This window comes from Podarcis bocagei, assembly GCF_964188305.1.
Source record: "Podarcis bocagei genome assembly, chromosome: 2".
Taxonomy (NCBI): domain Eukaryota; kingdom Metazoa; phylum Chordata; class Lepidosauria; order Squamata; family Lacertidae; genus Podarcis; species Podarcis bocagei.
In genome coordinates, this window is record NC_138126.1 from 94,018,463 (window position 1) to 94,033,476 (window position 15,014).

Genomic DNA, 15,014 nt, shown 5'->3' on the forward strand with positions numbered 1-15,014 from the left:
GCACATGAGCATTAACTCCAGAAGTTACACTTAATCTTGTTTACTTTTTTAATCCAGTACTCTGTTAGACCAATTGAAACAGCTTGAGCTGTTTTGTACTAGGTGTGATAGTTTTTGAGAACAGTGTGCCTCTATGTTATAGAACTCAGCTCAAGCAAAATCTTGTTGTTTATTCCCATGAAGATTTTTTCCTCTAGGGAATCGTAAACCTCTGTTAGAATTTACTGAATCTGTATATTTTATGAGCACAGTTCATAGGCTTGTTACGTTATGGGCTCCATAAAAGGAGAGTTACTGTATATTGTTATACAGCTTTGCAGTCTCCAAAGCCGCTTAATGCTTCACATGTGATGTAATAAATATCTGTATGTCTGCAAATAACAGGATTTGTTTTGGGGGAAATGGAAAACAGGCAAGTATCTAATCATGTGTGGACAGTAAATTTATTATCAACCAGTTATTTGTCTTCACTCATTTTTTTATTGTTTTGTTGGGATTTAAACCTAAGGATTGCTCTTTTTTTATTCCCTGTGGAAAGTTGCTGCTCAGCTCAAGAACCAGCTTATTTCTTCAAAAGAGAGAAAATAAGAACCAACAGTTTCAATATATTAATTTATTATACATTGTTAAATGCCAAATTCCATGCAGAATTAAAGAAATCAAGGCAAGCTATGCCTGCAGGCTTACAATCTAAATGAAACATAAAACATGATGAGAAAGAAAAGGTGATGGAGAGGCTAAGGGAGACAACACCAGGTACAAAAAGCCAAGGCAAATGGACACATTTTAAAAGTTTGGCAATATTGGGGGACAGCGAATCCCAGCACTATATTGTTGGGAAAGGCCTGTAAAGGAGAGTTAGAACTGGATATCCTGGGTTAAAGAAATGACTTGTCCCTGAGGACTGAAGCATGCAATACGTTTTATAGTAGAGCTATGGAAGAAAGAAAAAGAAAATACTAAAGTAAATACTGGTAGCTTATAATGAATTTGATAGGGTAGGAGAAAGTGAGGAAAACAGATAAAAGAGGGGGCAGACAGAGAAGATCAAACTGGTGCCACTGGTAAGTGAAAGTAGGTGGGGGGGGGGAGGCCAAGAGGATCACTGTGATCAAGATGGGACAGCTTTTTCTTATCATACAGAGGCATCTGCATTCATTACCCAAGTTGGTTTTAATAGGCTTAACCTACAAGAGCCATTTGTGTGTGCAGACCTTGTGGAATTGGAAGCGGAATTATGCAAGAGTCCAGAACAGTGAGTTTGCACAGGAACTGTTCTCCATAGATTCTTTTCTACCTACCCCTACAAGTTGTTTATAGCTTTCCCAACAATTTATTGTATGTAGAAGTCACTTGAATAAATGTATAGAACTTTGAATTTACCCTTCTCCCCCCTTAAGATTGCTATTGGGCTTCCTTTTCTCAACTTTTTTCATATTCTTGTATTCAAGAATATTAATTTTGCTTCTGATATATTTTCTATTACCAACCACTACTAATTACTGTGTCTATTCTCAAAATGTTTTAAGCTGCTCCTCACTGGTATTCATTCTCGTCTTAATTGTGATAAACATCTACCCAGAATCATCATCATTATCATTTTAATTGGATGCCGCCTTTCCACAGTTAAAACAATGCTCAAGGCGGCTTAAAATATGAACTCTTAATATGAACAATGAACTCTTAAGTGAAAATTTAGCCAAATGCTGCTGTGGTTTGAAACACTATATTGACTATATTTTAAAAGAAGTTATTGTATCCTCAAAGTGAAGGGGCCAGGGTTGGACATCATTATTTGTGAAGCTTCAATGTCAGCCACTTTTAGTCTCCATACATTCATGCTTCCTAGCGTAAACATGTCGTATCCTCTGTTTCTTGAAATATTATTTTTCCTACAGTTTTCGTCCTTATTCTGGCAATAAACATGTGGTCTCGATTTCCCCAGCTGTTACTTCAAAACAAAACAAAAAAATCCTCACATTATTGTTCATTCCAAAATGTTTCAATGGGCCAAATCATGGTGTCATTATGATTTCTAAACACACAGGTAGCATGGGGTGGTTGGGTTTTGTCTCTATAGTTAATAAATATAAATAACATTGCGATCAGATGAACACTCCACTCGAAAAGGTTATTCAGAGCTGAATTGGAGCACATATTAGAGAATCAAGGAATGAATCAAGTGTGCTATTTTTTGTTACAGTGAGAACTTTTTCCTACAGAGATGTAAATGTGGCATTAAATTTAAATGTTTTATTGTGAATAATGTGCTCTTTAAAACTGTAACTATCGTACGCGACTGCACAAATGCCAATCAACAGATTTTGTGCTATCTGTTTAGTCTTCATTGTGGTACCTTAAAAGGGAGGAGACTGGTGGAATTGGTTGATTTTAAAAGTTTGTGTTGTTTTTATAAGTGGAACTGTTTTCAATTGTTTTAACACTTGTTTTATTGTTGTAACATTTATTTGTTTTGTTATTGTATTTTTACATTTATTCATAAACTGCATATATGACAAAAGGGCTTTTAAATTGTTTAGAACTAGAAAATGAACAATAAAATTCATAATAAAAAAATTACTTCCAGTAGCACCTTAAAGACCAACTAAGTTAGTTCTTGGTATGAGCTTTCGTGTGCATGCACACTTCTTCAGATACACTGAAACAGAAGTTGCCAGATCCTTCTATATAGTGAGAAGGTGGGGAGGGGTATTACTCAGAAGGGTGGTGGGAATGGGAGATTGGCAGATAGCTGAGATGAGCCTGTTGACGACTCTTAACGACTGCAATAGGTCTTACAGGAAAAGGCAAGGGGTGAGAAGGTGAAAAATGGCTTAGTCATGTATAATGAGATAAGAATCCAATGTCTCTGTTCAGACCAGGTCTCTCCGTGGTTTTGAGTTTGGTAATGAGTTGCAATTCAGCAGCTTCTCTTTCCAGTCTATTTCTGAAATTCCTTTGTAGTAAAACAGCTACTTTGAGATTTTGTATAGAATGTCCTGGGAGATTGAAGTGTTCTCCTACTGGTTTCTCTGTTTTGTGATTCTTGATGTCAGATTTATGTCCGTTTATTCTTTGGCGTAAGGTTTGGCCTGTTTGTCCAATATAGAGAGCTGAAGGACACTGTTGGCATTTGATGGCATACACAATGTTAGACGGTTGGTAACATTGTGTATTCTTGATCTGACATGGTCTGAACAGAGACATTGGATTCTTATCTGGCAACTTCTGTTTCAGTGTATCTGAAGAAGTGTGCATGCACACGAAAGCTCATACCAAGAACTAACTTAGTTGGTTTTTAAGGTGCTACTGGAAGGAATTTTTTTATTTTGACTATGGCAGACCAACACGGCTACCTATCTGTAAATAAAATTCATGTATAATGAAAAGGTGCAATAACAATTCCATCAGATCATTAAAATATCCTTAATACAATAAGACAAACCTGTTAAAAAGCTTATTATTTTAACCCAATGAAAAAAGATAAAACAAGTTTTGGCACCTAAAAATGTGTAATGATAGCACCAGGTGAGGCTTCCTAGGGAGAGCATTCTACAAGCTGGAAGCCACCACTGAAAAGGCCCATTCTCATTTTGCCACCCTCCAGACCCCCTATGGGTTATTTGTGACAGTACTGACTAACAGCTTGGTTTGGGTGTATTGTTACAAAAGCATTTAAGGTTACAGAAAGGTTGTTTGGACATGCCATTCTTTTAATGTCAATTACCTGCAAGTCTAAATTATCATCATCCTATAACATCATTAGAAAGGTAGTAAACAATGCAGAGCACAGGTAGCTTTTATTATGTACAAATTGTGGTGTTTTGAAATAGTCTGGTTGAGAATAGAGAAATGGAGTTTAAGATATATTATCTGAATGATAGTGCCTTTGAAATGTCCTGATGCTCTGGCCTCCCTGTGGGCTGGGAGTGTATAATAAATGAAAAACTGACCAGGCATTTCAGATAATCTTAGTGAAAAGGTGCTGTTTTACAGATTGCTGCTACCTATAAAACCATAATGGCTTCAGGCAATGTTCCTAGTCTCGGTGGAGATTTTTGAAATTCTTTCTGTTTCCTTATATGGATTGGATTCCTTTATTGAGGCATAGTCAAGGGGCTTCAGTGAACTCGGAGTTCAGAGTATGTGCATATGGCTTTTATAATAATGGATTCTCTCTTCCTCTAAGTGAGATGAAGGATATTAAGAAGTCAACATGAATGGAATGGAGGATATTCCAAGAGTTTGACGCCGAGCCACACATGACAAGACAATTTATGCTACTACCGTTTGTAATTCTAAATTCTAAATAGAATTATCAATCATCAATAAGATATCGATTATTGCATGGTTGTGTTAAAACCTATCAAAATCCATCAGTGATGTGTCAAGGCTGCTTTTGTTGCTTCTGTTGCTGCTATTTGCTAGTTTTCTTGTCCACCCTTCACGTGAAGTCCCAGAGCAGTTTGCAACAATTTAAAAACGCATTATTAAGAACAGTTAAAATAGAATGCAGTCAAGAGAACAGCAGGTCTTAAAAATTCTATCTCAGGTGTCAAAGACCACAGTAAACAGGTGTGTTTTCAGTATCTGACAAAAACTACATAATGAAAAGGCCAGGCACATCTCTCTGGGAAGAAAGAGGACCTCTTCTTATCATCTTAACGCCCAAGAGCATCTATAGGGAATGAGGTTGCCTTTCAGATATTTGGGCTCTAAGTCGTTTAGGGCTTTAAACATTAATGTGAGTGAGCACTTTGAACTGGGCTCCGAAATGAACTGGCAACCAACACTATGTAGGATTAGATTCTTTGTAGGTTCCTGGCAGTGCCTAAGGGTTTCTGGTGACTTTTGCAACAGGTGAAGAAGAATGCGAAGTTTGTGGGACAGGCACAGGTCCAAAATCAATAAAGCCGCCCTCAAGTAGAAAAGTAGTTAGACCGACCGAAAAAAGTCGTGGGGGGGGGGAGGGGTATTATAGGGCTGGCCCTAGAATAAATTGCACCTGAACAGGGAGCATGTTTGGCTCCCTACTCACTTCCACTTAGTTTTGCAGCTTTGTCAAATTGTGTGGCTTGTGCAGGTTTGCAAAAACCTAGTGGTGTAATCGGCCTTACTGCTCCCAGGCTTTCCCAGAAATGACAATGAAAAGCGCCCAGAACTAGCAATTTCCTACTTTGCTGCCAGTGCTTTCCTGTTCTGTTTTGGACAGTATGTTTGTATTTTTTTCCTCTTCAGCCGGAACTTGCTGGAACTCAGTCCTGGCACCTCTCAGGTGGGCTCCATTGCCATTCTAAGAGAACAAAGGCCTCGAGGCGTTCATAGTGAGTTCCAGCTCCTCTTTTTCTAGAAAAATAGCACTGTGCTTCTCTCTCTTTTTTGAGATGCTTCTCTTTTGTGGACATGTTACAGAATAACTATAGTTACAGAATAACTATAACCTGACTGCTTATAGTATTAATAAATCCCAAAATCCATTTTAGGGCAGTATCTTTATTAAGCCAGCCAAAATTACTCAGGCTAGTGTGCAAGCTTCCAAATTCCCCAGAACTCTTCATCAAGCTAGATACTAAAAATGAAAAAGGGGTGGGGTGGGGAGATTGTTGGGCAAGTTAGCTGTTTCTGCATCTTCAAACAGAATAAGTATTATATGATTATACTCCATTGGTAATAGAGTGCCATTGATCCCTATATAAAGCTGGCTTGTTTGGAGACAGACCACTCACCAAACTACTTTCTGCTCACATAGGTAGTAGGTTTCCCAGCCTTGATACCCAAGTTCATTTAAATATATATAAACACACCTGGAGATCTGAATTGGGATTGAACCTGGGATCTTCTGCATTCAAACTTCCATTGCACCTTATCCCAAAAATCTAAGTAAGTGATTATGACACAAGAAGAACAGAGTTGCTTCTTTTATTCCTACAGTACCATGTTATGGTGTGCTGTTTTATTTTCTACTCTGTAAAGCCTTATTCTACTGTTCCTAGAATTAAATGCTGCTTAGTCCTCAATGCATCCTGCCAGCATATGCCACGTAGGATTTACTGGATATTTCTTTTTTTAAAAAAATAAAGCATTTATATATCATTTTTCAAGTTGTATCTAAATGGTGTAAATAAACCTCCCAAAGCATACAATTTTTGAAAAGCGATGTGGCATCAATAAAAATCAATACAATAAACAGGAGAAGAAAGAGGCCTGTTTTTATGAAGTAGGTGATCTCCTTGAGGAGTCTTGGCTGCTCAAGAGTATTCTTTGTTCTTTAGCACTGCCTGTGGAAAAAATCAAGGTAAAAGAGAAAGCCACGTGGTTTGGTCAAATTGAATTTGACATAGGCCAGTGGAGGCTCATTGTATGTAACTCTTGTTAAATAGGGTCCCTTTCAACTGTACAATTCTGTGACCCTAGGTTGTCATATGTTGAAATCTGTTCACCCAAGGATTCCACTAAATTCTTTATAATTTGTTTAAAAGTAGAAACGGCACTTGTAACAATAGAGCACAAAGCATCACAAGCAAAATATTAAGATCTAGTTTCATATGAGTGTTTCCTTTTTATAAAAAAAATTAAAGAATGAATTAGCCCAATGAAACAAAAAGCAGGTACACTTTAGTGGCTGAGTTGCTAGCTTTATTGGATGGGGAAATTCCTGCTTATAAATTCTCTTGAAACTTTGAATCTGGAAACTTTCCAAGCAGTGTAGGGGAACTTGTTAAGACGTGAAAGGTACCAGCATGCTTTTCAGAAGGTTGCAAGTGGCACGTCCCCTTTGCTCCTAGTGCCAAGCTCTTTGAATCATGCACCTTATTACTGTATTTTAGATAAATGAGTGAGTCTTACCGCTTTAGAATTGGGCTAGTGAATTGGCGTCATCATGAATGTTCTTTATTAGGATACAGCTAGACCTAATGGCAGCATGGCCCACATACATAAAGGGTGGGTGGGGTGTTTTTGTTTTGGCAATTTAAAGTCCAACATGGGCAGGAGAAGAGTGCTGCCCCCTGTCTGTAGTCATCCCCCAACGCCTTCTATTTGAAAGCAGTTTTTCTCCTAATAAGTGACACACAACACCAAAGGAAAAAACTACTTGTAAACAGTGATCGGTGATGAGTACAGCTCATCTACTCATGTAGTTCTTTGAATACCTCTGCCAATTTACGGGGATTCAGCAACAGACCTGATTTTGCACACGGACAACTGCAGTGCTGGCCTGTCTAGTTTGGCTCTTAAAAGGTCATAGATCACTTATAGCCACAATCTGTAGACAACCATTTTTTGTTTGTGTTACTACTAATTACTTCCCCCCGCCCAATAATACTGCAAGATAGTTTACGGAATGGAAACATCTACCTCAGTAAATGTTCACATTGGAGAGATATGGCTGAAAATGTTTGAGTGCATAGAAATGTTGTGGGAAAGGAACATTTTCTTTTTATGTTTAATTTCTTATTTAGAGTTAGAAAAATATTTAGGAGAGGCAAGAGCAAGTGAAATACTAATGAGAAAAAATATATATTCTAAATATATTGCCTTTATGTGTATTTAGTGCTCCATTAATCCCCCCCCCCCCGGTGTAGTCTTGTTATTTTGTTTAAACCGTTACAGTGGTGCCTCGCAAGACAAAAATAATCCATTCTGCGAGTCTCTTCGTCTAGCGGTTTTTTCGTCTTGCGAAGTAACCCTATTAGTGGCTTAGCGGGTTAGCGCTATTAGCGGTTTAGCGGCTATTAAAGGCTTAGCGGCTTAGCGGCTAAAAGGCTATTAGCGGCTTAGAAAAAGGGGGGAGAAGCGAAAAAAATCGCAAGACTCGCAAGACGTTTTCGTCTTGCGAAGCAAGCCCATAGGGAAATTTGTCTTGTGAGGCGCATCGAAAAACGGAAAACCCTTTCGTCTAGCGGGTTTTTCATCTTGCGAGGCATTCGTCTTGCGGGGCACCACTGTACTGTGAAAGTTGCTCCTGCGAGAAATGCTTTTGTCCCTTTGTTAACATGGTCAGAAATATTGCAACAGCTTGAAAATGGGAACACCTCTAATAAATCCCACTCTATTTTCCCTGGTCACTCCTGCTCACAGAGCTGTACAGCTCCTGTGTCCATCACTAGGCAGTGCTTGCAGAACTCAGCAATGGGCGATATAAGTGGGGAGATCTCCAGAATTGCTAAAGAAAAGCTGATGCGAATGAAAGTGATGGTGGAGTGCTCATCTTCCAATTTAAGTGCACAATCCAGGGATTTTGTATGCAGGCCAGTACAATGTGTCATTCTCAACAGGATTAGCATGAAGCCAGTAGACCATGGGTAGGCAGACTAAGGCCCAGGGGCCAGATCTGGCCCAATTGCCTTCTAAATCCGCCCCGTGGATGGTCCGGGAATCAGCATGTTTTTACATGAGTAGAATGTGTCCTTTGATTTGAAATGCATCTCTGGGTTATTTGTGGGGCATAGGAATTCTTTCAACCCCCCCCCCTCAAATTATAGTCTGGCCCCCCACAAGGTCTGAGGGACAGTGGACCGGCCCCCTGCTGAAGAAGTTTGCTGACCCCTGCAGTAGACCAAGTGAAGAGGCACCATAGAGAAATGACAGAAGAACCTTTGTTACATGGTCATTTCGGCATAGCAGTAGGGCTGATACGCCCTGCACCATGCCACTGAATAAAGACACCCACGCACTGCTTTCAAAGCCTCAAGTCAGTTTATCTACTGAGTCGAGGATGCTCTGAAACACAGTCAGTTGGTGTTTTCCCTCTGAAACCCTAGGAAATCAACTTTCTGTGGCTGACCAAGTCACAGTTTGCTAAAAATATGACTTAAGCTTCCTTGAGGCAAGGCAGAAAATGAAGAATAAACTTATTATCCTACTGAAGAAGCCAGATCTACTCCTACGGATTAATTCACAAAGTGTTTCATAATGCAGTTTTACCAGTTCGTCTTGCTGACTGCAGAACTTGGCATAGTTTACGTGTGTACGAGTGTCTTATCCACTTCTCATGATCACTGCACAGAACTTGAGAGTTCCCATTGCTCTAGGGTTTGGCAGTAGCTGCAGATGAGTAAATGCGTAGAAGTTTGAGATGCTAGGGGAAGTGTTATTCCCAGCTATTTAAAGAAGAAAAGACTGCTTTAATGTTCTTTGTTTTGTTTTATTTTTAAAAAAAAGCTGTGAAGAAGAGTGAACCTATTCCAAGTGTTTTCTCTCCCCCTGTTTCCTTTGTGTGTGTGTGAATGATGAGAGGTAAGTATGAGATTGAAAATCTCAAGCCTCCTTGATTTTCTCTCTGTGCACAAAATGGAATGTTTCTGATCTTTCAGGGCTGGCTCTTAATAGATTGCCAGAACATAACTTCAGAAATCAGGAAAATAAGAATTTGTTTAGAGTGGTCCCTCGGGTTAAGTACTTAATTCGTTCCAGAGGTCCGTACTTAACCTGAAACTGTTCTTAACCTGAAGCACCACTTTAGCTAATGGGGCCTCCTGCTGCTGCCGCACTGCCGGAGCATGATTTCTGTTCTCAACCTGAAGCAGAGTTCTTAACCTGAAGCACTATTTCTGGGTTAGCAGAGTCTGTAACCTGAAGCATATGTAACCTGAAGTGTATGTAGCCTGAGGTACCACTCTATTTGTTTAGTGCATGTTTAATGCAGGCCTGGCCAGAATGCAGGCCTGGGCAGGATGCAGGGGCACAGCTGAGGCTCTCAGCCTGTGTGTGTCTGCGTGCGTGCCAATGTGTGGGTGTGTGGCAAACTGGGTCTTTTTCTGGATCTAGACCCGTCAAAGAAGTGTGTCAGTGAAACGCATTGCAAACTGTGTGTGAGAAATCGAGTAAGCAAAAACAGAACTCCACAGCACCATCTGGTGTCACGGTGTTAGAATGCATAAACATATAAAGTGTTCTTGCTTTGGCAATGTAGTCTTGGGACCCACCAAGGCGACGCTGTCTCTTCCAAGGTTGTATCTTCACACTGCAGCTCCAGTCCAAATAATGTGTCAGGAGAGCTATGGCCTGGCCAGGACGCAGGACTCTGCATGGTTTACAAACCCATTAAAAGTGTAATAACAGCAGGGCCTTCAAACTTTGTTGTATCCACATCACCTCGTTCTACCACCTTCTGTGCACTGGGAGAGGAAGGCCTGAAGTGAGGCTTCCCATGCAATTTAGAACCCTTTGTGCTTAGGGCTCTGAGCTCCCAAATGCCAAATAAGAAACAGCCTGTTTTTGGGGGCAGTGAAATAAATATCATTATCATGTAATGAATGTCAGAACAGTTGGAATAGTCTTAGTGTTCTGGGGGGGGGGCAATAATAGAAATGGGGGCTGATAGTGGTGCCCCTAGGAATGTTCCACTCTCAGCAATACTCTAGTTTCATTGTAGAGGATAAAGTTGGGGTATGCAGATCTTGAAATGGGACTTTCTGAGTCAGAGGCCTAACCCAGGACTGTATGAAAATTGGTCTCGGGTATCTAGTTAGGTAGAGAAAGGAGAAGGCCTGTAGACCATTAGCTATTGTGATTGGCAGTCAGAGTGAGGCCTCCAGATTGACTAAGGGTAGATGTTATACAGTGGTACCTCTGGTTACATACTTAATTCGTTCCAGAGGTCCGTTCTTAACCTGAAACCGTTCTTTACCTGAGGTACCACTTTAGATAATGGGGCTCCTGCTGCCACCGGGCTGCTGGTATGTGATTTCTGTTCTCATCCTGAGGTAAAGTTCTTAACCTGAGATACTGCTTCTGGGTTAGCGGAGTCTGTAACCCGAAGTGTTTGTAACCCGAGGTGTTTGTAACCCAAGGTACCACTGTACTAGGAGTCTGGCCTTCCATTGCTTAATGGAGCAAACCCTCTTAGATGTCTGCACTTAGAGCTCCGGTAAAGGGTAAAGTAAAGGACTCCTGGACAGTTAAGTCCAGTCAAAGGTGACTATGGGGTGCGGCGCTCATCTCTCTTTTCAGGTCGAGGGAGTCGGTGTTTTTCCACAGACAGCTTTCCAGGTCGTGGCCAGCATGACTAAACTGCTACTGGTGCGTGGAGGACTATGACAAGTGCCAGAGCTCATGGAAACGCCGTTTACCTTCCCGCAGCAGCGGTACCTATTTATCTACCTTCACTGGTATGCTTTCAAACTTCTAGGCTGACAGAAGCTGGGACAGAGCAATGGGAGCTCACTGCTTCACTCAAGGTCAAGATATAGCTTAGACTCTCAACTTCAGAAGAGACCCTGGAGCTGCAGGTGTGGCTGTTGTCGTGACAGAATGGCAGCCAGCTTGCACTCTTGCCCTTCAGAAATTTGCTCACTATTTACAGGATTCCCAGGATGCACACATTGATTGCATACAAGTGCCCCAAAGCGGAAGTGTCCACAGCTCTGAATTTTGACATATGCACGGGTTATAGTGCTTGGAAGGTGCTAACTACTCTATGGAAAAAACCAAAGTCTCTTAAGCTCCCCTCAAAATAAAGTTAACCTGATTTCCCAAATTGAGAACTAAACAGCCTGTTTAAAAATAGCCCACAGCACAGCCCACATGAGACTGCACTGCATTCAGACTGCAAGGAGTGCAGGAATCACATTTAAAATTCCCCCCCCCCAACACACATAAAACTCCCTTGACAAGAAAAGTTAGCATATGAAAGAAAAGGGATCTGACCTAGATTTTCTCTCTCTAACATGCCCATTTCTCTGAACAGGGCATTCAGACACGTGTTTCCTCACTAGGGATAGAGGAAGAATCCATTTTAAGTGGATTTATACACAGAATCTGACAGCTGTAACATGATTAAGCTTTGCTGTCACTGGATTGACTCTTATATTGAGCATTGTTTTACATCCAAGCTGCTCATACATTGCTGGGTATTTGAAAATTGACCAATATATCCAAAATTGTATGCAAAAGTATATCTAATATACATAAGTCTAAAAGTCAAGCCCTATTCTCACCTATACTTCTACAACGTGTGTACATTGTTCTGCCTGCCTGTCTATCTATCTATCTACCCACGCTACCCCATACACCCCAGAATATATGTGTATATATTGAATAATTCATGTAGTATGTTGGAATTGTTAATATTTTTAGTGGACCAATGAGGGTGCCGGGACTCATTTCTCATTGAGATTAAGGAGTGAGACAGGAAATGGATAAGCTCAGCATTGAGATTTACAGAAAACTCCCTATACTTCACTTTGATATGGGGTACAGTCCAGGATCCATCTATGCTATGAAATAGTACAGTCTGTATTACATAGGGTGTTTTGTTCAAAGTGAGGTTTGTCTCTGTGAATGTTTTCAGAAATGATCTCTGTTCCAGTGATCAAGTCATTGTTCATAACATTTGGACCCTTTTGGTGTCATTTTAGTCTTGGTTAATTTTTTTATAGATTTCATTTATTTCAGTTGAGTCTGTGTACTGCATCAGTGCGCATAGGATTGTGGCAAATGTTTTTACATATGTAAAATCATTGTTATGTTAATAATCAGCTTGCTTATTAATGTGGGGTGCTTATTTTAATGTATAAATTTGACTATGCTTTTTAAAAAAAACTTACTGAGTATCTTCATGTAAAGAAACTGTTTTTTCCCCTAGTCATAGTGTGGGCTGAACATAATAAATGTGATTTATGCAAACTCTTGCCAAGAATGGTTCCATTGATCTACCCTAACATGCATGATTCACAGTGTGCCTGACTGATAAAACTGCTCCCTCTTCTGTTCAGTCACAGTTATTTCTATGACTCTAATTATTATTCAGAGTGAAATATTTAAATGTTTATGCTACAGAAACAGTTATAGAACTGTATTTCAACAGATTTTGAATGGGACCCCAGATGAGTTGTTTGTGGTTTGATCAGAATGTGGTACTAGAATTTTGTGAGTTCCATTTTAAAAATAAAACCCAAAAATATGACCTGCAGCTTCTTCTTACACTCTATTTTATGCCCACCTTACACTGTCAGTCTGTTTCCAGAATCCCTGCCTATGTCTGAACTCACTTTTCATCCAGTTTTGTCTTGTTGATTCTTTGCGTATGTTTCTGTATTCAAGTCTGTGACAGTTGGGCAGATGTTGAGGATCATCATTCAGTCCAGTGTTGACAGAATTATTTCAGGCCACTGTAAAAGAGCATATTGTATTATAGGTCAGATGTATGCATTTATGTTCAACATGGTGAGTATTCTGCTACCCTCTGGAGAACATTGTGACCCCCAGGGTTCCCTTGTGACCTTGGAGAGGAAGTAGGGGTCATTACCACAGGGTACCTCAGATACATCAGAACAACTTGAGGGACAATCCCCGCCCCATTACAATTCCTTCTCTCCATGGTTGGGAGGATAGCTGAGATTTGTTGGGTGCTTCCATTCCAGCGTTAACATGAAAAATGCCATTCATCCTCTCCAGCACTAAGCTTTTATGCTGTTTCCAAGTAGTATGATTCCAAGAATGTTCCCATAAGCTTCTTGGGAGATGAGAACTTGGAGCTCAGGAGAAGAACCTACTATATGGGGGAGAGAGTGTGTCTTAGCAGTAAAAAATTCCTGGGAGGTCATAACACTCCTAACCTTCAGGGCTCCCCAGATTTGTGGCTGTCGGTTGGGGAAGGGTGCGATCACATTAAGTTATGTACTTTATGGTGGGTGTCTTGGCATTTGGGTACCATGGATCTCTTTTGCTTTCTGGAATAATTAGAAAATCAACCTCAGAGCTGGTGCCTCTTGGGTGATTCATTCATTGATCTCAATTGTTCTGCTAATTGGGTTGTATTTCTTGATTGAAACTCATATCTGAAGATCCGCTCTCCTCTTTCCTTCATATTGTTTCATGTACTGCAAGGAATCTCTGTTGAAGTTTCCATGGATCATTGTTTGTGAAGAAACAAATATATATATATATATATATATATATATATATATATATATATATATATATATATGCAGGTTTTGGTGTCTTCGGGTGTCTTCCCGTGTAAGAGTTGGGGTGTCTAGGCGACGTTTCGACGAGGTCTCACTCGTCATCTTCAGGCTGGTGCTTTCGGCTTCTTGTTACTGGAGCCGAAAGCACCAGCCTGAAGATGACGAGTGAGACCTCGTCGAAACGTCGCCTAGACACCCCAACTCTTACACGGGAAGACACCCGAAGACACCAAAACCTGCATTCCTGTACCCGTGAAAATCTACGAAAGCAATATATATATATATATATATATATATATATATATATATATATATATATATATATCTCCTTGATTTGTCTAATCATAGATTACTATTCATTTTTCACAGCTAATCTGTTTTTATATTTAAGGTTGCTGAAGCAGTATTTTGCTCCAGTAGGCTTAGGGATTGTTATCCTTTCCCTTATGTATTAGTGAATGCGGTCTAGTAAAGTATCACGTCACCTGTAGTTATGTTGTTATTTTAATTTAGTAGTCATCTTCCTGGTGATTAACTACAAACGGATGAGCATCCCTTACTGTGCCTAAGCTGTCTTTCTTTGTGAGATGATTATATCATCTCAAGACACACCTGTGTGGCCTCAAATATATATGTATTGCTAATTTTCCTGAGGCAGTTAAATATCACAAGGCCTTCTTTTTCACAGTGGGTCTTTCAGGATTAATACAATTGCTGCCTTTTTCATTCTGGGATCTGAACATTCTATGTTGGGATTTGTATTGATTCCGCTAAGAATGATTAGTGAGCACAGACTGTATTAAACCATAAAACCAGAGAGCTGTGGCTGCTCAGTCTTAAAAAAACAACACACTGACAGTATGAGATTGTTAGGGCTAAATGGTTTAAGAGATTATGACCCTAAATTGTTAAAATTGCCTCACAATTAGACTATTTTCTTCTCGGGAAGCTTTGTCCTGCCAGTTTGCAGAATGTCAGTTGCAAGAAACAGAGTATGTTGAAGACCTTTGTGGCAGCCACAAGGGTTTCCATGAATAGCATTTCAGCAAAAACCAGGAAGTGCAGAGCAGTTGTGCATTTTTCTACAAATCCACAAGGCCATTG

The 15,014-nt window shown here is 40.1% G+C and overlaps 1 protein-coding gene across 5 annotated transcripts in view; it reads left to right on the top strand.

Moving 5' to 3' along the window:
* The window catches only part of B3GNTL1 (UDP-GlcNAc:betaGal beta-1,3-N-acetylglucosaminyltransferase like 1), a 186,710-nt gene that overhangs the window by 114,173 nt on the left and 57,523 nt on the right, over positions 1–15,014 (top strand). The window contains exons 1-2 of one of the 5 annotated variants that reach the window (XM_081183854.1): positions 9,046–9,237; positions 10,954–11,111. The exons of 3 other annotated variants lie outside the window; for them this stretch is intronic. In XM_081183854.1, coding sequence (XP_081039980.1) covers positions 11,037–11,111 — 75 coding nt within the window. In that variant the 5' untranslated portion in view covers positions 9,046–9,237; positions 10,954–11,036. Of the gene's footprint in view, positions 1–9,045; positions 9,238–10,953; positions 11,112–15,014 lie in introns of those variants that run through there. One more of the 5 variants, XM_081183855.1, reaches the window with a different exon arrangement.